We start from the raw sequence: 23,849 nt of genomic DNA on the forward strand, positions 1-23,849 counted from the left end.
GTTTACAACACTTAAGAATAATAGGTGATTCTAGTATAACAATTGTGACAAATTAAAAAAAAGAAAGATTAGGATGTGATCAAAACCCCAAAGTAACAACTCCATTAATCTGATGGTGGAACCATACACTGTGAAAAAAAATGGGTTGCAAGGAAAATTCGCTTTTCCTCTTTAACATCTAACTCAACTTATCCCATGTCCTCACTTCATCATGCTGAGAGTTTTCCCACTCCACTTTCCACATAGTTAGTTGCCACTGGTAGAGGAACAGTATCCTGACATCAGAATATGGGATAAGGTGTGCTACTTTTGACAGAGGGAGAGAATTCAACACAAGTCTTCCATTTTTGGCCATAACACTGTTACTTACAATGTGCAATTCTGTTCTTAATCACTATCATCTAGGTTATGTGCAACATCTAGATTCACTGAGTATGCTCATTGCAGTCACAGGTACACATAATTATATGTAAATATATTACTCCTGTTTAACCAAACCTTGGATTGTCTAGACATTGATAATTTTCTCCAGGCTGTTCAAGACGAATGAAGTTTCATTGCACTTCCATTGACTTTCATTCAAAGCCCTCCGTGAGCCATTTTGTCTTTGGAACCTCAGAAGGGAATCTCATTATACAGCCCCACTGTGAAAAAGATGCTGTGAATTTCTATTTATGTTGTATAACAATGTTATTGGTAACTTCCTCTGGCAAACATTCAGTATACAGCACTGGAATATAACTGCGCTAGGGGCTACATAAGCACCTAGAGAGAGAGAAAAAACTTGTTTACTTAAAAATAACCCTTATTTATATGTAGATAGCATGTCGATAGGAATTTCAAGCAGAGAGATGAGCTTTAAACACAAATGGCTGTCTGCAGATTTATTCCAAACTGTAAAAATGTAAAATCTACATTTGCCTATCTGAAAATCCTGCTATGACAGAACGCTTTTCTCTTGCTAGATGCAGCAGTGAACAAGAGTTGGAACAATTGCCAGTTTCTGTTGGTAATTAGTCAGCATTGTGTGATATTAGGTAACGTGCACAGTGTTGTTATTAGGGAGCGGTACTGATAATCCTTAAGCCACGTTTTCTAAAGGCAGCAGAGAAGCAAAAAGATGGAGCTTTAAAATCTGCTGAAGTTAGTTCTACATCACTGAGCAGAAATGACAGCCCCCCCCCCCAAGCACTTCTTGCATTTGAAAACAAAGGGATTTCCAGAATGGACTGGTGTGCCTTGAAGCCTCAAGAATAGCAAATGTGGCAACAATACAATAAAAATGTAGCTGTCCAGTGTTAGTTCCGTTTGCTCTCTACTTTGTGCTAGTTGGAGGAATAATTCCTCTGCATCTAGCCAAGGAGTTTCTTCATTGTTATTGGTAAAGACAGTCTAGCTACCACTCACAGGATAGAAAAATGGCAAACGTGCATCACAGCAGCTGTATATTATTATTACATTTCAGATGCCAAAACTAACTCCATGTTGCTTATGAACCTGTCATGTCACAATTTCCAAAATGGATTCCCCTTTACAACATTAGCTCCCAAACATTTCAGGTTACAGAGATTTTGAGGAACTTTAAATCAATCATGTATTTCCCCTCTCCAGCCCCAACAGTTCTCTGCATTGGGATGTCAGCCAACTAAACATGAGGCAGAGTGAGGCGGCTGCTTCAGGAAACAGATTTGGGGTGCTGTTAAAGGGCAGGAATTTCTTGTTTAAAATGTTATCTTTAAAAAAAAACACCCACACACAGGAAGGACACGTGTGGACTTTTTGCCTCAGGCACTAAAATGTCTTGGTCTTGCTCTTCCTACCACAAGTCCCAAACTTACCTCATCCTACATTTTGAGCCCCCTGCCAACTTATAATTTAGCTGGGAGAGGCAAGGTGGGGAAAGAATCCATGCTACATAGAGCCTATTGGGTAAAGAATGCTCCCATTGCTTCTCTGGAGCTGCCTGTGGAAAAACTGTGGAAGGAGATGGGCCACTCATCATTTCACAAGTTTTCTCAAGTCTCCTTCTCCTCGGATGAAATATTGCATCCTAACATACCAGTTTGGGAACCACCATCTTACAACATGTGCTCCTTTGCAGAATGGGAAATCAAGTGAGAAACAGCCAGAGTTGTACATTTGCTACAGACAAAGTAAACAGAACATGCAGGCAAGAGAAACCAAGAAGTGTTTCATTTCCAACCGACTAACCGTACGTGAAGGCCAAATGAGGTGCCGAAATGGTGGGTTTCAAAAGTTGTGCCATGTCCTCTGCAGCATGAAACAAAGGAGAGTCTTGTTTGTAAAGACGCTCAAGGTAAAGTGATGACCTATCTGCTTCCAGGTGACTGGAACAGGAGTTCACTGAGTTAATTGCCTCTCCCCTGTGAAATGTTTTATTTGAAAGGGTTTTGCTTTTCAGTCAAATAATTTTAATAAGTTTACAAACCTCCTTGATGCATGTATATTAATATGTTTATCTAGTGGCAACTACACCCCTTTTAAAATTTATTCCCCTCATGTGACTTCTCATGCATGCCTTCTGAATGTTGCATTCAGTGACAGTTCTTAATGAGCTGGTGGGTAAATCCATGATTGAATCTCTCTTCAGAGAACCACTTGCACGTCTGGCTGATCTATGTTTAGAAGGCAGCTCTCGGCAATCAGACTTTTTTTTAACACTCGTCAATATTCTCCTTCATCACAGGCTTCCTTCCCAAGCGTCTTCTCATTAAATGTTGATGTACAAAAGCTGTTACTTGGTTTTGTTTTGTGCTCATTCTAGTAAAGATTGGCTTAGTAGAGCTGCAAAACACAAAGAAAAAGAGAAAGAGAGAAGCTGATTTAGTGCCCGAGGACATATTAAGAGAGGCATTCCTAGGGTTTCTCCTTTGCTATTGTCTTTTGATATGGCAAACCTCATATTTACATTTGTTTTAAAAGCTGCTAGGCTGAGGTCGAGGCCAGGCTGAAATTCCTGGAAGAAAATAAGATTCTCTGTGTGCCTCTTATTTATTATTTGTAACTCATTTATTATTTGAGGGCTCAGGGGAGGGAAAAATAAAACAACAGCAACAGCAAAACACAGTTCCTTGGCCCAAAAGTTCAGGAAGCCACATGAGACGGAAGACAAAAGGTGAGAGACTGGCTCAGAGATATTTATTTAAAACATGTTTGGGCCACTTTTTGCTTCAGTCAAATTTCCAGGAAGGCTCATGACAGCCGCAAACACATTACTGAATGAAGACATATAGATTAAGACAGTAGAGAAATAAAAACTGAAGCAGAACAGCAGCAACAACAAAAGCACAGTAGCATGTCCTTGGCTTTGTTTTGTGGTGGGCTGAGGGCTTCAGCTGAACGGGTGCACCAACTCGAGTGAAAAGGACTGTATCCCAGATTGAAGTTAGGAAGCTGCCTTATACCAGATCAGACAATTTGTCTGTCTAGCGCAGTGTTGTCAACAGCAGGGATGGGGAACCTCAGGCCCTCCAGGTCTCTCTGTTTGGCCCCTAGGACTCTTCCTAATCCTTCACTGGCTGGGCTTTGCACTCTCCTGAAGAGGTTTTGCTCGGCTGGAATGTCTCTTTGAACTTGGATAGTACTTCTTGCTTGACTGCATGGAGGATAGAGATGGATATGTGAGTAAATTAACATGTGTTGCTCTACCTACCTTTGCCACTGGGCCCACCCACCTCTGGCCGGTGGACCCTAGGAGGTTGCCTAGAAAGGAATGTCGCTCGCGGGCTGAAAAAAATCACCCACCCTGGTCTAGCAGCGAGTTGGGGTAGCTCTTCACAGTCTCAGGCAGAAAAGGGTATTTTCTAGCGCTGTGTCTGTTATCTGACACACACACCCTGACCTCTTGCAGGGCGATTTGTGTTTCAACTGGTGGCAGAGCTATGATCAACGGCCCAACAGTGTTCCTATTGCCACCAAATGAACCCAAGGGGAATGATACTTCATTACAAAATGATGTTGTGCCCAAGGGCAGGTTGAAGGGTGGGGGTGGGGAATGGCTGCCTGTACTCGCCAATCGGAGCTTGAAACAATAGCAGCCTCTGCCGCCACTGCGTGAAACAACAGCAAAGTCTTTTGGATGTTGTTTATTTTTAATTTATTTATTTAGCAAAATGAATATACCCCTTATTAAAAAAATCACTCTCAGCAGCTTTTCTTAACAGTTGTATAAAATATGCATTAAAATAGTAATAGAGGGGGGCATGGCTTGGCTAGCAACCAAGATGGATGCCTGAGGCCTTTGCTCTCTGATTCATGGGGCCTAACTGCTACTGAGAAAGCATCAAAAGCTGAAACTGACAAGAAATTGACTAGAGAGTGAGCACTGGTTATGCAGCACAGACCTGCTCCACCTTTCAAAAGGTCTCAAGGACACTTCTATTCTCTGGATTCAGGAGATAGTTCCTCTGACTCTTCAGACAGTGAGTTGATTCTGGCAATGGAAAAAGGCCCAGGTGAAGCCCCAAAGACTGCTAAAATGGTGGCCCAGTCATGTAACAGTGAGCTTTTACCTGCTCATATGCAATTATGGAGGAGAGAACTGAACAGTGACTGGGCAAAATTACTGCAACCTCTTGAAAACTGAGTTGATAATGTGATAGCCAAGGTCTCAGATGTAGCTATGACAGCAAATAGTGCATATGAGCAGGGGCTGAAGTATCACAGAAAGATACAAAAAATGTCAGGGGTAATCAGAGAACTGCAACTTAAGGTGGAGGATCAGGAGAATCGGGACTGTCACAAGAACATTCGCTTTCGTGGGGTGAAATCTGGCTTACAACGGCAAGACATGGTAACTTTTCTAGTGAATTGGCTGAATGAGTGTTTCCCAAACCAGATTCTGACTGCAGACACCATCGAGAGGGTGCACAGGGCCCTGGGAGCAGGTCCTTCTGACAGCAACCTCCTCACAGATATTATTGTTCACTTCTATCGCTTTCCTCTAAAGGAGAAACTTTACAAAATGCTCAGTGGGTTGAAGAATCTCAGTTGCCATGGTCAACCAGTTCAAGACTTCCAAGACTTGAATCAGGGATTGTTGAGGAGACTAAAGGCACTTCAACCCGTTACTGAAGCACTTTGCAAGGCGGGAATCCCGTTGGTGGGAATTTCTCTTTCGACTGATCATCCGCCATGATGGCCATCTTTGGTCAGCAACTTCAAAAGCTCAGGTGATGGAGATCTTATCTGAGCTGAAGTTAGCATTACTGGGATCAGAGAGAGTGGAAAGTGAGGAAGAGGAGGAGCAGCAGAACCCATCAGGTGGATCGGGTGGAGGAAAACAGAAGAAAAAGAAGAAGTGAAGAACTATTTGGTGCAGGCTTTTCAGTCTCATTTAGCCTGTTATATGCATGTCAGTTTCATATAAGTTGTGGGACAGTCTATGTTTTGTATAGGGTGCTCTGTTGCACCTCGATAAGCTCTTTTGACTGCTTCAAAAACAAGGACAGATCTTTTTTGACTGGTTTCTGCCACATTATATTAGCCTTCACAACATTAACCCAAGGTTCCAGGGAGGGGAAAGATTTTGGTAGACTTACTATCACATACATGCATGCCCCTCTTCCATTCCTCCCTGGGGTGCATGGGAGTAGTTCCCTTTGGCACGGGATCCCAAGGACACGGGTTTCCCTCCTGGGAGGATTTTGTATGAGAATTAATAGTTTGTTTATTTTATGGGTTAATATTTGTATTTTTTTTATCTGGAGGTTTCATAACATTACAAGGAGGAAGAGACATGGGCAAGTGCTTTCAACTTTTAGTAGAGCTTTTCATCTGGTTATCGTAACTTCATAAGTATGGACACACATGGCTACCTCCTCACTTGAGGTAATATCATTCAGTTTAAATGGCTTGGGGTCTGTGATTAAGAGGGCCGGGGTAGAGTCCATGATAGAGAAACTGAAACCAGATATCCTTGTTTTACAAGAGATGCATCATAAAAAGGGGGCCAAATCTGTTCTTCGGGGATCGTGGCTGGGTGAGCAATGTTTAGCGGCAGGACATTCTAAGTCAAGGGGTGTGGCAGTTATTTTTGCACAGCACTGTCCCTTTGTTGTTATGGATACGATGGCGGATGATAGAGGGTGCTTTGTATTGGTGAATGGTACTTTGGGGAGCATGCTGCTAACTATTTGCTCAGTATATGGCCCAAATTCTGCCCAAGAAGTCTTTCTTTCCCATTTTTTTGGATACCCTGGCAAAGTTTTTAAAAGGGCAGATCATCATGGGGGTGATCTCAATGTAGTTCTAGATGGTTGGCTGGATAGGAGTGGAGAGGGAGGGAGAGTAGCTTCTAGCTCAGAGACCATTTCCAACCTTCTTGGAGAGGCAGCGCTGAAGGATATTTGGCAACTGCAACACCCATTGACTCAATACTATTCTTTTTATTCTGGAAGATTTAAAACATATTCTCGGTTTGATCTCATACTAGTTACAGACGCTTTTGCTCAGAAGGCTTGTGACTCTAATATTGGGGATACTACTGTGTCAAACCATGCCCCTGTGTCACTAAATTTAGATCTCATGGGTCTCCCAGCATGATCTCGTTCCTGGCGCATATCTCTACAGTTGCTGCTTGACACAGTGGTGGTGGACAGATTGAAGGAAAATATTAAGGAATACTTTCTCACCAATTCTACTCCAGATGTCGTGCAGACCACAGTCTGGGTTTGCATGAAAGCAGTTTTTAGGGGGCAATGTAGTAGTGAGTTGCAGTGTATAGGAAGGCTAGATAACTAGATAAAATCTCTATTCTTGCTGATATTAAAGGCTGGAACACAAGCATAAAAGCACAGGGAGTGTAAGAGTACTTCGATTGTTGCAGGGTAAATGTGCTGAACTCCAAACACTGGAGGTTGATGCAGTTACGCAACAACTGGCTTATGTGAGGAGGCGTTATTATGAATTTGGCAACAAAAATTCACAACTCCTTGCAAGGGCAGTCCGTAAAAAGAATATGCGAAATGTGGTGGCTAGAGTGACGGATGAAGGTGGCACCATAGTAGCAGACTCAGGGAAAATTCATTCAACTTTTGCCTCCTTCTTTGCATGACTCTACTCCTCGTGCATTCCAGATCCTGCAAAAGTTATGGCTTACCTCTCAGATTTGCAAATATCCCCTCTGTCTGACACTCGCAGAGATTACCTCAACCAACATATCTCGGCTGAGGAAATCCATGCTGTTATTAAAGACCTGAAGTCTGGCAAAGCCCCAGGGGTAGATGGGCTCCCCGCAGAAGTCTACAAAACATTTGTAGATTCTCTAGTCCCAAAAATGTTGGAACTCTTTAATGCTGTCTTGATAGGTGAGGGGATCCCCGAGTTCTGGAAACGATCACATATTGTAGTGATCTCAAAGCCAGACAAGGAATTGACTGATACTTCTTCATACCAGCCAATTTCCTGAGTCAACCAAGATGCAAAAATCTTAACATCAATTATGGCTAAGAGATAAAATCATTTCATTACTAGCTATATTAATAAGGATCAGGCTGGCTTCACGCTGGGTCACCATATTGAGGATTCCATTAGGAGGGTTCTCAATGTTATTCATAGTGCACATACCATTGGCTCTCCAGCTGCTTTGTTATCTCTGGATATACTTAAGGCCTTTGACTCCCTTGAATGGCCCTTTCTTCTCACCTTTCTAGAAAAGTTGCAATTGGGACATGGGTTCTTAAATCTGGTTAAACAACTTTATTCCTCTGCAGAAGCAACGGTCCGGGTGAATGCGATGGATTCATTGGCTGTTGCACTGAGGAGGGGAAACAGGGTTGCCTCTTTTGCCTCTCCTCTTTGTGTTAGCCATTGAGATATTAGCTAACAAAATTAGAGTCAACCCAATGATTAGGGGGATGCAGCTGGGGGATGAGGAACATGTCATAAGCCTCTTTGCTGATGATACTCTGATCTTTCTATCTAACCCACATGAAGGAATTCCAGAACTTCAAAAGGAGCTTTATATCTTCCAACAAGTGGCAGGACTGGAGGTTAATTACTCTAAATCCCAGCTATTGTGTTTAAAAATTTCAAAGGGGGACTAGACTCAGTAACCCTCGCCAATCTTTCCTTGCAAGAAGCATACTTCACGTATTTGGGTGTCCTCATCACCAAAGATCTGATGCAGCTGCAAAGACGGAACTATAGGCCACTTATTTTGAACATCAAGCATACTATCAAATCCTGGTGAATACTTAATTTATCTTGGCTGGGACGCATTGCTGCGGTTAAGATGATGATCCTTCTGAGGCTGTTATATCTCTTTCAGACTCTACCAGTGGACATTCCCTCATCTTTTCTGCAGCAATGGCAACGGTTCATGGTAGGTTTCTGTCACAGGGGGAAAAATGCACATTTGGGGGGCAAAGTTATGTATAAAGCATCAAAGGAAGGGGGCCTGGGAATCCCAAATCTGAGGTTTTACCGGGAGGCTTGCCAACTGAGACAGTTAATCCCAATTCTGCACAGGGCAAAATCTGTGTACTAGACATGCATGGAATATGATGGGGTCTTGCCCAGACTTCAGAAACTCCCATTCGGCACTCTAAACCTAATTTGGAATCCCTCAATTATCCTTTTTTGAGTTGCACTTTAAAATATTGGAGGAGATGGTGAAGACACATAGCTCCCTCTCCCTCACCTTTCTTTTCTGTTCTGGACCATCCAGAGTTTGTCAGGCCTGGTTGATATGCCCAATTCAAAAGTTGGGAGAGGGGAGGAGTCCTACAGTTAAAGGACCTGTGGTTTGCCGTGTCTCAAGAACATCTGTTAGCTTCTTTCCCTGCAACTGGATGTTCTTGCTTGCATGCTGCCCAGCTTCATAGCTTTCCAAACAGGTTCCAAGAATGAGACAGACTTAACAGGATCCTGACCACGATTTCAAAATGAATGTATTCAACAACCAAACAGGCCTAGGGGCACCATTTCTCTTTTCTATAATATGCTAATTTCCATCTCTTTTAAGGATTTGGAAGGGCTGTTGGACTACGACCTGTGAGACCAGGGTTTGAATCCACACACAGCCATGAAGCTCACTGGGTGACCTGCCTCTCAGTCTCAGAGGAAGGCAATGGTAAACCCCCTCTGAATACCGCTACTATGAAAATCCTATTCATAGGGTCGCCATAAGTCGGGATCGACTTGAAGGCAGTCCATTTCCATTTCCATTAAACTGGCATGGGAGGGAGATATAGGAGAATCTATACCTGATGCAGCATGGAAATCTATTTGGACCAAACCCCCTTCAGTTGCAGTAAGGAAAGCTTCATCGGTGGCACCTGAAACCTGCTCACCTAAGTTATATGAATCTGACCATGTCTCCCAATTGTTGAAGAGGTTGTGCACCAAGGGGATCCCTTTTCCATATGTGGTGGCATTGTCACCATGTAGCAGAGTTTTGGGATTTGGTGTTCGATCACATCTCAAAAATTACTAACCAGACAGTTTCCAAATCACTGGCTTTGGTGCTTCTCTCTGTACAATTGGGAGATTAATGCATATGGATCTTATTGCCCCACTGCTTGTGGAAGAGCATCAGATGATAGCAGGGGGTTGGAAAACATCCTCAGACTTTACACTGAGTAACTGGTATACCCGTGTCTGGTCCTTGGCTCTTTCTAAAAAGCTGACACAATCAGTTTGACAAGCTAGGGCTCATCCCAAACCAGGCTCCTTTGAAGAAACATGGTTCCCTTTCTTCACATTTGTGAATGATTTGGCTGGGAGCACTAGACCACCTGTAACCCAGAGACAGTTTTGGAAAAGATTTCTCCGATAAGATCCTTGGTGGGAGTCCCTTTGACTGCATGCTTGTATTCCCTTGCTCCCACCATGTCCCCCCCTGGAAATTTAACACTGGAACCTCATGTTTCTGATCTTTATTGTTGTTTGTTATCCTTTTACATGTTTATTATAAACATCTTAATAATTATAAAAAGCTAAAACAAAAAAAGTAATAGAAACAGTCTTTGAAAACAGCAGACAATAAGATTATCAAAAAGCTACAATCACAATGAAATAAAATTGGGTCAGCTTGCCTAAACCAACAAGCTTCAAGCAGGCATCAAAAACAGTACGATGAAGGCACCTGCCTAAAAGCAATATTTCGTTGCTCATTACAGAAAAGAGAGTCAAAAAGCCTCTGCACCTCTTTTTTACAACGTTAGCCTCTCATATGCACACACAGCTTAAAAATTAATTGAATTTGTCCCCCTCTGAAAAGCTTCCCTTGTTTTGACCCCGTCCCCAAATCATTGGAAAAATATAGGCTAAATACTTCGGACGAACACTAGCCTTTCCCATCAACTGTCTGCACCTGATCCTTTGGACTGGAGATGCCAGAGACTGAACTTGGGACCTTCTACATGCAAAGCACATGCTCAACTGTTGAACGACGGGTTCCTCCCCAAGGTTGTTCTCTGGTGTTGTATCTCCGATGGTCAATCCACCCATGAAAGTCAACGTTTGATGCTGAAAGTAATCAACTGAAGAAAATGCACACACAAACGATGAGCCGACTCCAAAGGGTGACAATGTGGGGGAATTTGTCAGAGCCCCTAAACAAACAGAGGACTCCCACCTCCCTGACGAAGCGACCATTTCCAATTTGCACAGTGTCCAAGAGGATCAGGTGCAGGCTAAGGGAAGGATTCAGTTGTGGCTGGGTGAGGAGAGGCAGATGGGGCGGATTAGAGGTAAAGGATTCTATTCACATTTATCTGTCTTTGACTTCAGTGCTAGGATTTTAGAAGCTCTCAAGCACCCTCACTGGGGGCCCCTAACCTGAAAGAGGTGAGACACACATAAAAAATTGAGAATATTCATGCATACCTCTTATGACTCCTAATTCCATTGTTCACACAGCTTTTCTCATTCATTAAGGGCGATCATGCATTTCATTTTATTCTCATAACCACCCTGCAAAGCAGGTTTGGCTGAGACATAGCAACTTGCTCAAGGCCACATAGTGTGCTTTGTGGCTAATGAGGGATTGGAGTTTGAAGCCAGGTCACACCCCCGCAGTCCAAACCAAACATTTCCTGATGACACTAGTTTCCATCAAATGCTTGGCACCATTGGCTAGCCATCTGCAATGGAATTCAGTCCTAGCCCATAGATCAACCAACAAAGGATTTTAAAGTGGTCTTTTGCTTCCTTTACAATGAATAGGAGGAAATGAAGGAACTGGGCATGTTAAGGGAGAAGACAGAGGGACATCACAGCCTTCTTCAAATTCCTGAAAGGTTTTCAGACAGAAGATGGAAAAGACTTGTTCTCAGCTGCTCCAGAGGGCATCATACATCTAAACAGCTTTATTTGAATACTTCTGGCTCTGGCTATGCCCATTATTGCCCTTGGCCTTGCGCTCCTCCGCCTGACAGCCCTCAAAAGAAAATCTAAAGTTGCCTAGTCCTGCATTGGAAACTCAGGGTCACTCAATTAAATTGATTGGCAATAGATTTAGGACAGGTTGACAGAAAGTTCTCCACAAAATACCTATTCAACTGAATGGATTTTACTGTCCCAAGATGTATTGATGGATGCCGACTTAGGTGCCTTTGAAAATGGATTAGACAAATTCATGGATGACAGGTCTATTATAGCCACAACACCGACATGGAACCTCCAGGTCCAAAAGAAATCTCTCTCTGAATCCTAGTTTGCAAGATTCCTAGAAGCACCTGGCTAGTTGGAGACAGGATGTGCTGTGGTCTGTATCAGATACAGCAGGTGGTGGATGAGGGGCCAGCAGAGTTAAGCACAGCTGAGAGGGCCTTGAGAGAAGAAGCAAGGAGACCCACAACCAGCAAGGCACCAACATGGACTTCTTGGTGCCGTCCCATAATGTCAGTTCTCACTTTGCAAAATTCTTTATGGAGAGCCATGATAGCTAAACTTGCTTCAGACTTGTTTAAATGCAGAGAGGTAATTCAACACACACTTTTTTTTTAAAGTAGCACATACGAATCATTTCAAAGAACTAATCTGCACTCATATTGTGAAAAGTTAGAAGAAAAGCTCCCCCACTATAGACCTTTGTCTTTGTTATTCCACATAAGGGGGTAGCAATGAGCCCCGAGAGGTAAATCAGAAATATTAATGTGCATGTTAACATTCAGTTAACAGTTTCATGTTATTAACTGAATGTAGACAACATTTTAATGACCAACAAGGGCTTCAGTAGACAAATTGAGCTTATTTAATAACATCCCTATTCAGAAAGTGTTACACTTGGGTGTAAAAGAAACGAGTCCACCCTAGAACAATTTTGACAAACGAATTTAGAAATAATGAAACACAATGAATTAGGACATATTTTAAAGTGCTTCACTCTTTCTGATCATTTTTTATTTTATAACATCCAGCAATCATGAGAGGTAGAAACTTAAGGCCAGTTCACATAGCCATGTTCATCCTTATTTTTTTCATCTCACATCTGAGCATCTTATGGAGGTGATGTAAGGCCATTCTCTTTGGACAAGGCTTTTGTAGGTAAAGATAAGCAAGAGTGTGTATTTCAAAGGTTATGTTGCCAGATCATCCAGGATTAGGAAGGTCATATATCAAAACAAAAATAAATCTATAAATGGATTCTTTGATGATTCTTGCAAAGTATGGGACAGGGTAGTCTTGCCCAGGACTGTGTATATTCTGCACTAAAAAATAAAATTTGGCTCCCAGAAAATTCATGTTTTGTGTCAGGAACAAGCTGAATTCTGCAACCTGTATAAGTTAAATTTTGCACATACGTTTTCTTTATTTTTTTGCTAATTTACATAATTATAGTCACAGGAGGGGCAATAATATTTAAGTCTTACCTCCACCAAATAAAAGTTTTATTCAAACTTCCCTGTGGCTCCTGAGATTTCAGCAGACATTTCCCACACATGCCAAGCAAATCTTCACAGCCATAATGACTAGATACTTTTTTTAAAATGCAGTTTGGTTATTTGGAAGTTGAATTCTCCCCTGCACCCATTACTACATCCTGATTTTTTTCTGTGGTTTGCAAAATCTCCACATATGCAGAACCCTGGCTTGGCCCTATCTACTAGTCAAGGGACCAACAACTGCTGAGAGGCAACATCACTCAGTCCCTCCCACCCAGATGGAGTTCCATCCTGAGTGGCTAGAAAGCCATCTGGATGTTATTGGACAGCTTATGGAAAGTTTAGGCAGCAAGCTCAATTTCTTTGGGGTTTGTCCTCTCTCTCTCTCTCTCTCTCTCTCTCTCTCTCTCTCAAGAGGGGTAAATGACAATTAGGTCTTAGAGCCCCATGAAATCCTCTAAGTAAATAATGGAAGAGGTTTTAAAAAAGGACAGCATCACAATGTCTCATGATCTAATCCCAATAGCAGCTGTTTTGCTCTCAAGGGAATCCATAATGGAGGCTGGGGAAGGGGTGCTATTGTCCTAATGCCCATGTTGTAGACACTTGTCATGCTCAGAACATGCAGGCAGCACTGGGAAGGAAATGCACTGAATGGCTAAGAACACACACAAAAACTGGGATACTCCTGGGTACGACTTTCCTGGAATAAGCAGAGTAGTACATTCTGAAGTGCAGGAGCTCATCATGCCATTCCCCACAGCCACACCCCCAAGCATGGTCCTTAGCCACACCTCTGAGAAGACAGCATGTGCATGCGCGCACACACACACAAGAGAAGCAGTAGTACAAGCAGTACATGCTATAGCAGTGTTATATGATTGGGGGGTTCATATGGATGTTATCTCCGAGTTTCTGATTCTATAGCTGTAAAGTCTAGGATCTGAAGCAGAAGGAACCTGTTGAACTGGTGAAGCCAATTTCTTTGTTAAGTTAATCGGTCTGTCAAGTACCCAATCTACATGTCTAAAGTCTTTGTCAAGAGCAGATATGTTGCCATAGGAACAACTGGGGTAGTCCTTCCCCCCTCCATCCTAGGGGTAGGAGGTAGCCTTGGTGTTTTTAGTCTGATGTGGAGCTGGGAGCTGGAAAGACACCGAGAGGCTTGTCTTGCTCTCTGTGCTGAATCCAAGGCCATGGCTTTGGGGTACCTTTCTAGAAGCCCAATGGGGAAGCAAGATCTGTTGGAGAGTTAATGCTGGGAGCCCTTCCAACCTATGCTCAGGTGGTGGTGGTGGTGGTTATTGTTGTTATGTGCCTTCAAGTTGATTACGACTTATGGCGACCCTATGAATCAGCAACCTCCAATAGTATCTGTCGTGAGTCAGCCTGTTCAGATCTTGTAAGTTCAGGTCTGTGGCTTCCTTTATGGAATCAATCTATCTCTTGTTAAGCCTAGAGCTTGGAAGTAACTAGTTACAAGTAACGAATTACTTGTAATTCATTACATTTTTGAGTAACGAGTGGGTAATTCCTTTACATTTTGATTGTAATAGAACTAGGAGTAATTTTACTACTTTTGTGAAGTAATTGTAACGTTTCCAGAATTACTTTTGGGCATTACTTGGGGGGGAGCAGGGGAAGTCTTCTGCTCCTCTGATTTGTGGATGAAAATCATGTGCCTCAAACTGGGCTTCTGTGCAGTGTTGCTCTTTCCTCATGCTCTGTGGATGGGTAGGAGGCGACGAGGGAGGAGGCGGAGAGTGAGACGGGGTGGAGTGGAGAAAACAATTATTTAAAAAAATGGATAGTGGTGGTGAAGAATGGAGTGGAGGGAAAAAGGAGCTGGAGGTGAAGAACAAGGATAAAGGAGGAGAAGGAGGCAGTAGCAGAATGGAGATAAAGAACTGTGGAGGTGAAAAATGACAAAGTGCGTGCGCGTGCGCGCGCACACGTGTGTGTGTGTGTGTGTGTGTGTGTGAGAGAGAGAGAGAGAGTACTGTGTTTGCACTTGGCAAACTGGCCTCCACCACCCTATCTGACTACTGTGCTGCATTTGCAGTATTTTAACTTTTTTGCATCTCAGGGGAAAATGTGTGCTTGGGTGAGTGTTCCTTAGTTGGTGGCAGGGCAGGGCCTGGGAGGTGGTTATGCTGGCTGGCTAAGTGGAGGGGTTGCACTTGGTTTGACATGCAAAGATCTGAGTAGTGGCCTCAGTCTCTCTCCCCCCCACCCTTACCAGCGGGGAGACCACCATTGCTATCTTATGAATAAAAATAATTATTCTGCTACCTCTGTATGTGTTTGTTTATTTTTAATGTTGTTTTAGGCTACTTAGATGTGCAGCAGCCAAGGCCAACACCTTGTAGGTGTTTTTTTCTAAGTAACTGAAATGTAATTGTAGTGATTACTTTGGAGGAAAAGTAAAGTAATCAGTTACTTTCAGAGCAATTGTAATTGTAACAGTAATTACTACTTTTTTGGGCCATGTAACTGTAACTGTAATTTATTACTTTTTAAAAGAAATCTTCCAAGCTCTGGTTTAGCCTTCTTCTTTTTCTACTCCCTTCTGTTTTTCCCAGCATTATTGTCTTTTCTAGTGAATCAGGTCTTCTCATTATGTGTCCAAGGTATGATAACGTCAGTTTCATCATTTTAGCTTCTAGCGATAGTTCTGGTTTAATTTGTTCTAACACCCAATTATTAGTCTTTTTTGCAGTCCATGGTATGCGCAAAGCTCTCCTCCAACACCACATTTCAAATGAGTTGATTTTACTCTTATCCACTTTTTTCACCGTCCAACTTTCACATCCATACATAGAGACTGTGGACACCATGGTCTGAATGATCCTGACTTTGGTGTTCAGTGGTACATCTTTGCATTTGAGGACCTTTTCTAGTTCTCTCATAGCTGCCCTCCCCAGTCCTAGCCTTCTTCTGATTTCTTGACTATTATCTCCATTTTGCTTAATGACTGTGCCAAGATATTGATCCTTGACAAGTTCAATGTCCTCACTGTCAACTTTAAAGTTACATAAATCTTCTGTTGTCATTACTTTAGTCTTTTTGACTTTCAGCTGTAGTCCTCCTTTTGAGGTAGATCCTGACACCGATTTTATGATTTTATGTCTTCTTTGTTAAATTTTACCCTTGTAGTCCTCTTTAGTACCACTCCCTATATATATATATATATATGTATATATATATATATATATATAAAATTTTTTATGTATTTTAATTGTAATTGTATTTTATGTATTTTAATGTTTTTGTGATTTTATTGTTTACAATTATACGTACGTGCTTGATTTTAGTTTTGTAAGCTGCCCTGAGTGCCCCATTATAGGGTAGAAGGGCGGGATAGAAATATTTTAAATAAATTAAATAACATTTTGTGCTTTCCTCTTCAACTTTCATCAGTATTCGTTTCAAATCATTACTGGTTTCTGCTAGTAGTATGGTATCGTCTGCGTATCTTAAATTATTGATATTTCTCCCTCCAATGTTCACACTTCCTTTATCTTGGTCCAATCCCGCTTTCCGTATGATATGTTCTGCATACAGATTAAACAAATAGGGTGATAAAATACACCCATCTCACACCCTTTCCGACTGTGAACCAATCGGTTTCTCTATATTCTGTTCTTACAGTAGCCTCTTGTCCAGAGTACAGAAAGCGCATCAGGTCAATAAGAACATAAGAACATAAGAAGAGCCTGCTGGATCAGGCCAGTGGCCCATCTAGTCCAGCATCCTGTTCTCACAGTGGCCAACCAGGTGCCTGGGGGAAGCCCACAAGCAGGACCCGAGTGCAAGAACACTCTCCCCTCCTGAGGCTTCTGGCAACTGGTTTTCAGAAGCATGCTGCCTCTGACTAGGGTGGCAGAGCACAGCAATCACGGCTAGTAGCCATTGATAGCCCTGTCCTCCATGAATTTGTCTCATCTTCTTTTAAAGCCATCCAAGCTGGTGGCCATTACTGCATCTTGTGGGAGCAAATTCGATAGTTTAACTATGCGCTGAGTAAAGAAGTACTTCCTTTTGTCTGTCCTGAATCTTCCAACATTCAGCTTCTTTGAATGTCCACGAGTTCTAGTATTATGAGAGAGGGAGAAGAACTTTTCTCTATCCACTTTCTCAATGCCATGCATAATTTTATACACTTCTATCATGTCTCCTCTGACCCACCTTTTCTCTAAACTAAAAAGCCCCAAATGCTGCAACCTTTCCTCGTAAGGGAGTCGCTCCATCCCCTTGATCATTCTGGTTGCCCTCTTCTGAACCTTTTCCAACTCTATAATATCCTTTTTGAGATGAGGCGACCAAAACTGTACACAGTATTCCAAATGCGGCCGCACCATAGATTTATACAACGGCATTATGATATCGGCTGTTTTATTTTCAATACCTTTCCTAATTATCCCTAGCATGGAATTTGCCTTTTTCACAGCTGCCGCACACTGGGTCGACATTTTCATCGTGCTGTCCACTACAACCCCGAGGTCTCTCTCCTGGTCGGTCACCGCCAGTTCAGACCCCATGAGCGTATATGTGAAATTAAGATTTTTTGCTCCAATATGCATAATTTTACACTTGTTTATATTGAATTGCATTTGCCATTTTTCCGCCCATTCACTCAGTTTGGAGAGGTCTTTTTGGAGCTCTTCGCAATCCCTTTTTGTTTTAACAACCCTGAACAATTTAGTGTTGTCAGCAAACTTGGCCACTTCACTGCTCACTCCTAATTCTAGGTCATTAATGAACAAGTTGAAAAGTACAGGTCCCAATACCGATCCTTGAGGTACTCCACTTTCTACAGCCCTCCATTGGGAGAACTGTCTGTTTATTCCTACTCTCTGCTTTCTGCTTCTTAACCAATTCCTTATCCACAAGAGGACCTCTCCACTTATTCCATGACTGCTAAGCTTCCTCAGAAGCCTTTGGTGAGGTACCTTGTCAAACGCTTTTTGAAAGTCTAAGTACACTATGTCCACTGGATCACCTCTATCTATATGCTTGTTGACACTCTCAAAGAATTCTAATAGGTTACTGAGACAGGACTTTCCCTTGCAGAAGCCATGCTGGCTCTGCTTCAGCAAGGCTTGTTCTTCTATGTGCTTAGTTAATCTAGCTTTAATAATACTTTCTACCAGTTTTCCAGGGACAGAAGTTAAGCTAACTGGCCTGTAATTTCCGGGATCCCCTCTGGATCCCTTTTTGAAGATTGGCGTTACATTTGCCACTTTCCAGGCACGGAGGAGGACCCGAGGGACAAGTTACATATTTTAGTTAGCAGATCAGCAATTTCACCTTTGAGTTCTTTGAGAACTCTCGGGTGGATGCCATCCAGGCCCGGTGATTTGTCAGTTTTTATATTGTCCATTAAGCCTAGAACTTCCTCTCTCGTTACCACTATTTGTCTCAGTTCCTCAGAATCCCTTCCTGCAAATGTTAGTTCAGGTTCAGGGATCTGCCCCATATCTTCCACTGTGAAGACAGATGCAAAGAATCCATTTAGCTTCTCTGCAATCTCCTTATCGTTCTTTAGGACACCTTTGACTCCCTTATCATCCAAGGGTCCAATTGTCTCCCTAGATGGTCTCCTGCTTTGAATGTATTTATAGAATTTTTTGTTGTTGGTTTTTATGTTCTTAGCAATGTGCTCCTCAAATTCTTTTTTAGCATCCCTTATTGTCTTCTTGCATTTCTTTTGCCAGAGTTTGTGTTCTTTCTTATTTTCTTCATTCGGACAAGACTTCCATTTTCTGAAGGAAGACTTTTTGCCTCTAAGAGCTTCCTTGACTTTGCTCGTTAACCATGCTGGCATCTTCTTGGCCCTGGCGGTACCTTTTCTGATCTGCGGTATGCACTCCAGTTGAGCTTCTAATATAGTGTTTTTAAACAACTTCCAAGCATTTTCGAGTGATGTGACCCTCTGGACTTTGTTTTTCAGCTTTCTTTTTACCAATCCCCTCATTTTTGTGAAGTTTCCTCTTTTGAAGTCAAATGTGACCGTGTTGGATTTTCTTGGCAATTGGCCAGTTACATGTATGTTTAATTTAATAGCACTGTGGTCACTGCTCCCAATCGGTTCAACAACACTTACATCTCGCACCACGTCCCGGTCCCCACTGAGGATTAAGTCCAGGGTTGCCGTCCCTCTGGTCGGTTCCATGACCAACTGGTCTAGGGAATAGACATTTAGAATATCTAGAAACTTTGCTTCTTTGTCATGACTGGAACACATATGCGGCCAGTCTATGTCCGGGTAGTTGAAGTCACCCATTACTCCCACATTTCCTAGTTTGGATGCTTCCTCAATTTCATATCTCATCTCAAGGTCTCCCTGAGCATTTTGATCAGGGGGACGATAGATCGTTCCCAGTATTAAGTCCCTCCTGGGGCATGGTATCACCACCCACAACGATTCTGTGGAGGAGTCTGCCTCTTTTGGGGTTTCAAGCTTGCTGGATTCAATGCCTTCTTTCACGTATAGAGCGACTCCTCCACCAATACGTCCTTCCCTGTCCTTCCGATATAGTTTATATCCAGGGATAACCGTATCCCACTGGTTTTCTCTATTCCACCAGGTCTCCGTTGTGCTCACTATATCAATCCTCTCCTCTAAGACCAAGCACTCCAGTTCTCCCATCTTGGTTCGGAGGCTCCTAGCATTAGTGTACAGGCACTTGTAAGCAGTGTCTCTCTTCAAGTGTCTTTGGCACTTGTGGTTTGGCCTGTGGTAATTTTGCTCTTCTGAATTTATATCCTGTGCCCCTGCTCTCACAATGCCTACTTCTAGGCCTACCCCTTTTAAAATTTCATCATTTCTTTGGTTTTTATCCCAGGGGGGAGGTTTATTCCGAACCGGACCTTTCTCAGCTCCTGTCGGGTTTCCCCCCTCAGTCAGTTTAAAAGCTGCTCTGCTACCTTTTTAATTTTAAGTGCCAGCAGTCTGGTTCCATTCTGGTTCAAGTGGAGCCCGTCCCTTTTGTACAGGCCCGGCTTGTCCCAAAATGTTCCCCAGTGCCTAACAAATCCAAACCCTTCCACCCAACACCATCGTCTCATCCACGCATTGAGACTGCAAAGCTGGGCCTGTCTGGCTGGTCCTGCGCGTGGAACCGGTAACATTTCAGAGAAAGCCACCTTGGAGGTCCTGGCTTTCAGCATCCTACCTAGCAACCTAAATCTTGCTTCCAGGACCTCACGGCTGCATTTCCCCATGTCGTTGGTGCCAACGTGCACCACGACCACTGACTCCTCCCCAGCACTGTCTACCAAACTATCTAAACAACGGGCAATATCCGCAACCTTCGCACCAGGCAGGCAAAACACCTTGCAGTCTACACGCCCATCACACACCCCACTGTCTATGTTCCTAATGATCGAATCACCCACTACAAGGATCCCTCCACCCCCTGGAGATATATCCTCGGCACGAGAGGATAGCTGCTCATCCCCCAAGGAATGGGTCCCTTCTAAGGGATTGTTTCCCTCTTCCTCAGCTGGATGCTCTCCTTCCCCGAGACCATCGTTCTCCATGATAGCAGGAGAGCTATCATCGTTGGAGTGGGACACAGCTATAACGTCCCTAAAGGCCTCCTCCACACACCTCTCTGCCTCTCTCAGCTTTTCCAGGTCCTCCACCTTGGCCTCAAGAAAATGAAGTCGTTCACGGAGAGCCAGGAGCTCATTGCACCGAAAGCACACCCACGACTTCTGTCCAACAGGCAGATAGTCGTACATGCTGCAGGCGGTGCAAAACACTGGAAAGCCCCCACACCCCTGCTGGCTTCTTACTTGCATAGTTTTGTTTAAGGTTTATTACGTCAACGGGTTGGAGACTGCGGTTTAGTTGAGGTCAGGGAACAGACGGGCAGAGTGGGGGGCCCTGGCCTCCTCGCCCTGCTGCCGAACTCGCTCTGCTGCTTAACTTGCCTTGACGCTTTGTCAGCTGGGGCCTTGACGCTTTGTCAGCTGGGGCCTTGACGCTTTGTCAGCTGGGGCCTTGACGCTTTGTCAGCTGGGGCTCCCTCTAGCTCGTGCAGCAGGCTCCCTCGCTAGGGTGCTCTGACTTTATATGTGTGGCTGGTTCCTCCCAGCTACTGCTGCCAGCCAATGATGTGTTACTTGAGGCTGATGGCTCAACTATCAGCTGGGGCTTAACTCTTTAGTATTATCTCAGGCTTCCTTCCTTTGAAGGCAGGAAGGCAGGCTTCCTTCCTGAGTGAGGGGCGGGGCTGTTTAAGCTTTTGGCTGCTTTTAATCTGAGCAAGGGGCTGTGACTTCCAGGCAAGTCTTTTTTGTTTGTTGTTTTCCCACCTAGAACAGCCTGACCTTTCTTTAACCTAGGGAAACAGAGCTTGTGGTTGTGTTTCAGGAAGGCTAAAGCTGCCCTTTTTAGCAAAGACTGAGCTGACTCTCTCCCTGTATGTATCGGTGGAGTTTCCTTTTTCCCCTTCTCTCCAACTGGAATTTAGCCTTGTTTACAGTGTCCCCTGAAGCTTTCCTGCTAGGGTGGTGTTGAACACTAGCTTTCTATAGGCTTCCTTCTCCTAGGATCTGTCTCCTAAGATATAGGTTCTTTCAGGATTTGGCTCCTAGCTCAGGGTGACCTTAGGCTGCCCTTATTACTTATTGCTCTGAGCTGTTTTAATTCAATTAAATAATGGAATAAATGGGAGCTACTTACCCCCTTTTCGCTCTGCTGCTTAACTCGCCTTGATGCTTTGTCAGCTGGGGCCTTGACGCTTCATCAGCTGGGGCTCCCTCTAGCTCGTGGAGCAGGCTCCCTCGCTAGGGTGCTCTGACTTTATATGTGTGAATCAGATGCTGTGGCACCCCTATTTCTTTTAAAGCATTCCACAGTTTTTCATGATCTACACAGTCAAAGGCTTTGCTGTAATCTATAAAGCACAGGGTGATTTTTTTCTGAAATTCCTTGCTCCGTTCCATTATCCAGAGTATGTTTGATATGATCTCTGATGCCTCTTCCCTTTCTAAATCCAGCTTGGACATCTGGCATTTCTCACTCCATATATGGTGAGAGCCTTTGTTATAGAATCTTGAGCATTACTTGCATGGGATATTAAGGCAATAGTTCGATAATTACTGCATTCCCTGGGATCCCCTTTCTTTGGAATTGGGATATATATTGAACGCTTCCAGTCTGTGGGCCATTGTTTAGTTTTCCATATTTCTTAACAATTTTTTGTCAAAATTTGGACAGATCCAGTCTCAGTAGCTTGTAGCAACTCTATTGGTATGCCATCTGTTCCTGGTGATTTGTTTCTTCCAAGTATTTTAAGAGCAGCTTTTACCTCACATTCTAAAATTTCTGGTTCTTCATCACGTGGTTGCTCCATGAATGAATCTGTCATCCTTGCATCTCTTTTATAGAGTTCTTCAGTGTATTGCTTCCATCTTCCTTTTATTTTATCTCAGTCAGTCAGTGTGTCCCCCTGTTGATTATTCAACATCCCTATTTGTGGTTTAAATTTCCCTTTCATTTCTCTAATCTTTTGGAATAGGGCTCTGGTTCTTCCCTTTTTGTTGTCCTCTTCTATTTCTATACAATTGCTATTGTAATAGTTCTCTTTGTCCCTACATACTAGTCGCTATATGGTTGCATTTAGGGTTCTAACCGCATTTCTATCTCCTTTTGCTTTTGTTCTCCTTTCTTTAATCATTTTAAGAGTTTCTTCCGTCATCCATTGAGGTCTTTCTTTTTAACTAGAGGTATTGTCTTTTTGCATTCTTCCCTGATAATCTCTCTGACGTCAGTCCATAGTTCTTCTGGCTCTATGTCAACTAAGTTTAAAGCCTCAAATCTGTTCCTTATTTAACACTCTCAAACCCCCTCACCACGTTAAGGTGTGCATCCTAAAGGGGGATGTATATATGTGTTGTATATATGTGTAAATAAAACCATGTATTTTAAAAGACACCACAGTCTCTGTTGACTTTCATTCCAAGGAAACTAAACCCTGGGTAAGTGGAGGAACCCCTGGAAGTCTCTCACTTCTATTGGGGTGTACGCAATAATACCCAAATTAGTAGGATCAGCATGATTGCAATCCAATGCATAGCTTCCTGGGAGTAAGCTCCATTAAACTCAGTAACGCGTATAGGTTTCACTTGAGCGTTAACAGATCTTCAGCCAGCAGAAATACAACAATTAGCTTTTGATTAGAAATGCAAACAGTCTTACATCTGATGAAGCTTATGACATAATAAAAGTGTTTGTTTATAAGGGTTCCACAAGATTCTGTTGTTGTTTGCAACCAAGTATTACCATTTCAACTGCTAGCATGAACAACTGATAACACTGAAGACAACTTTCTCAAGTGTGAAAAACAGGCAGAAGAATTGGCTATTGTATTACCTCTATAGATTTTAATCAAATTCCCACAGAAGCCAAAGACAAAACTCTGCATTTAATAGTTCACCTGTAATGCACAATTGTGGGTGGGAAGTATCCTGAAAGGCCAAGATTTTTTAATTTCAACAGTTCAAATTAGCCCTCTTCAGGTATTTAGACTGAGCAAATGAGGGCAAAAAGACTGTAGGGCACTGGGACATCCATTCCTAACATACCCATCAATGCCATCTTGCCCCCCCCCTGAAAAGGAGGCTGCTAAATGCATTCAGATGAATGTACTAAGAAGCTTTCCTACAATCAGAAGTCTTGCCTTGCTAGGGTTTCCGAGATCACCATTGAAAGTTGGGAGTGGAACAGGCATACTTGGTGATGTTGAGGTGGGGCCAGCATGCATCACTGCCCTTTTACACAGTTTTTGTCCTCATGTGTCCAGCTTAAAAGCCTAAGCAGAGCTACTAATACAATATAAATCTAGGAAAGTCCTTTTTTTTTTTTTAAATTGACATTCTTCCTGCATTTATAACAATGGTTTTGAAGGGCATTCAGTACATACTGAATTCAGGCGCAAAAATTTGAGATATATCTTCCAAAGCCCTACACATTACTAATCTTTT

General features: G+C 42.9%; 1 protein-coding gene across 3 annotated transcripts in view; it reads right to left on the reverse strand.

The window, feature by feature from the left end:
* Positions 1 to 711: 711 nt before the first annotated feature.
* Positions 712 to 23,849, reverse strand: part of LHFPL3 (LHFPL tetraspan subfamily member 3) — a 425,978-nt gene continuing 402,840 nt past the window's right edge. Inside the window, exon 4 of one of the 3 annotated variants that reach the window (XM_061640439.1) lies at positions 712 to 2,805. Coding sequence is in view for 1 of the 3 variants with exons in the window: in XM_061640437.1 (XP_061496421.1) it covers positions 2,777 to 2,805 (29 nt within the window). In the remaining 2 variants the exon portion in view is untranslated. The remainder of the gene's footprint in view (positions 2,806 to 23,849) is intronic. The other 2 variants (XM_061640437.1, XM_061640438.1) reach the window with 2 other exon arrangements.

Source organism: Rhineura floridana, chromosome 8, assembly GCF_030035675.1.
Source record: "Rhineura floridana isolate rRhiFlo1 chromosome 8, rRhiFlo1.hap2, whole genome shotgun sequence".
NCBI classification, from domain to species: Eukaryota; Metazoa; Chordata; class Lepidosauria; order Squamata; family Rhineuridae; genus Rhineura; species Rhineura floridana.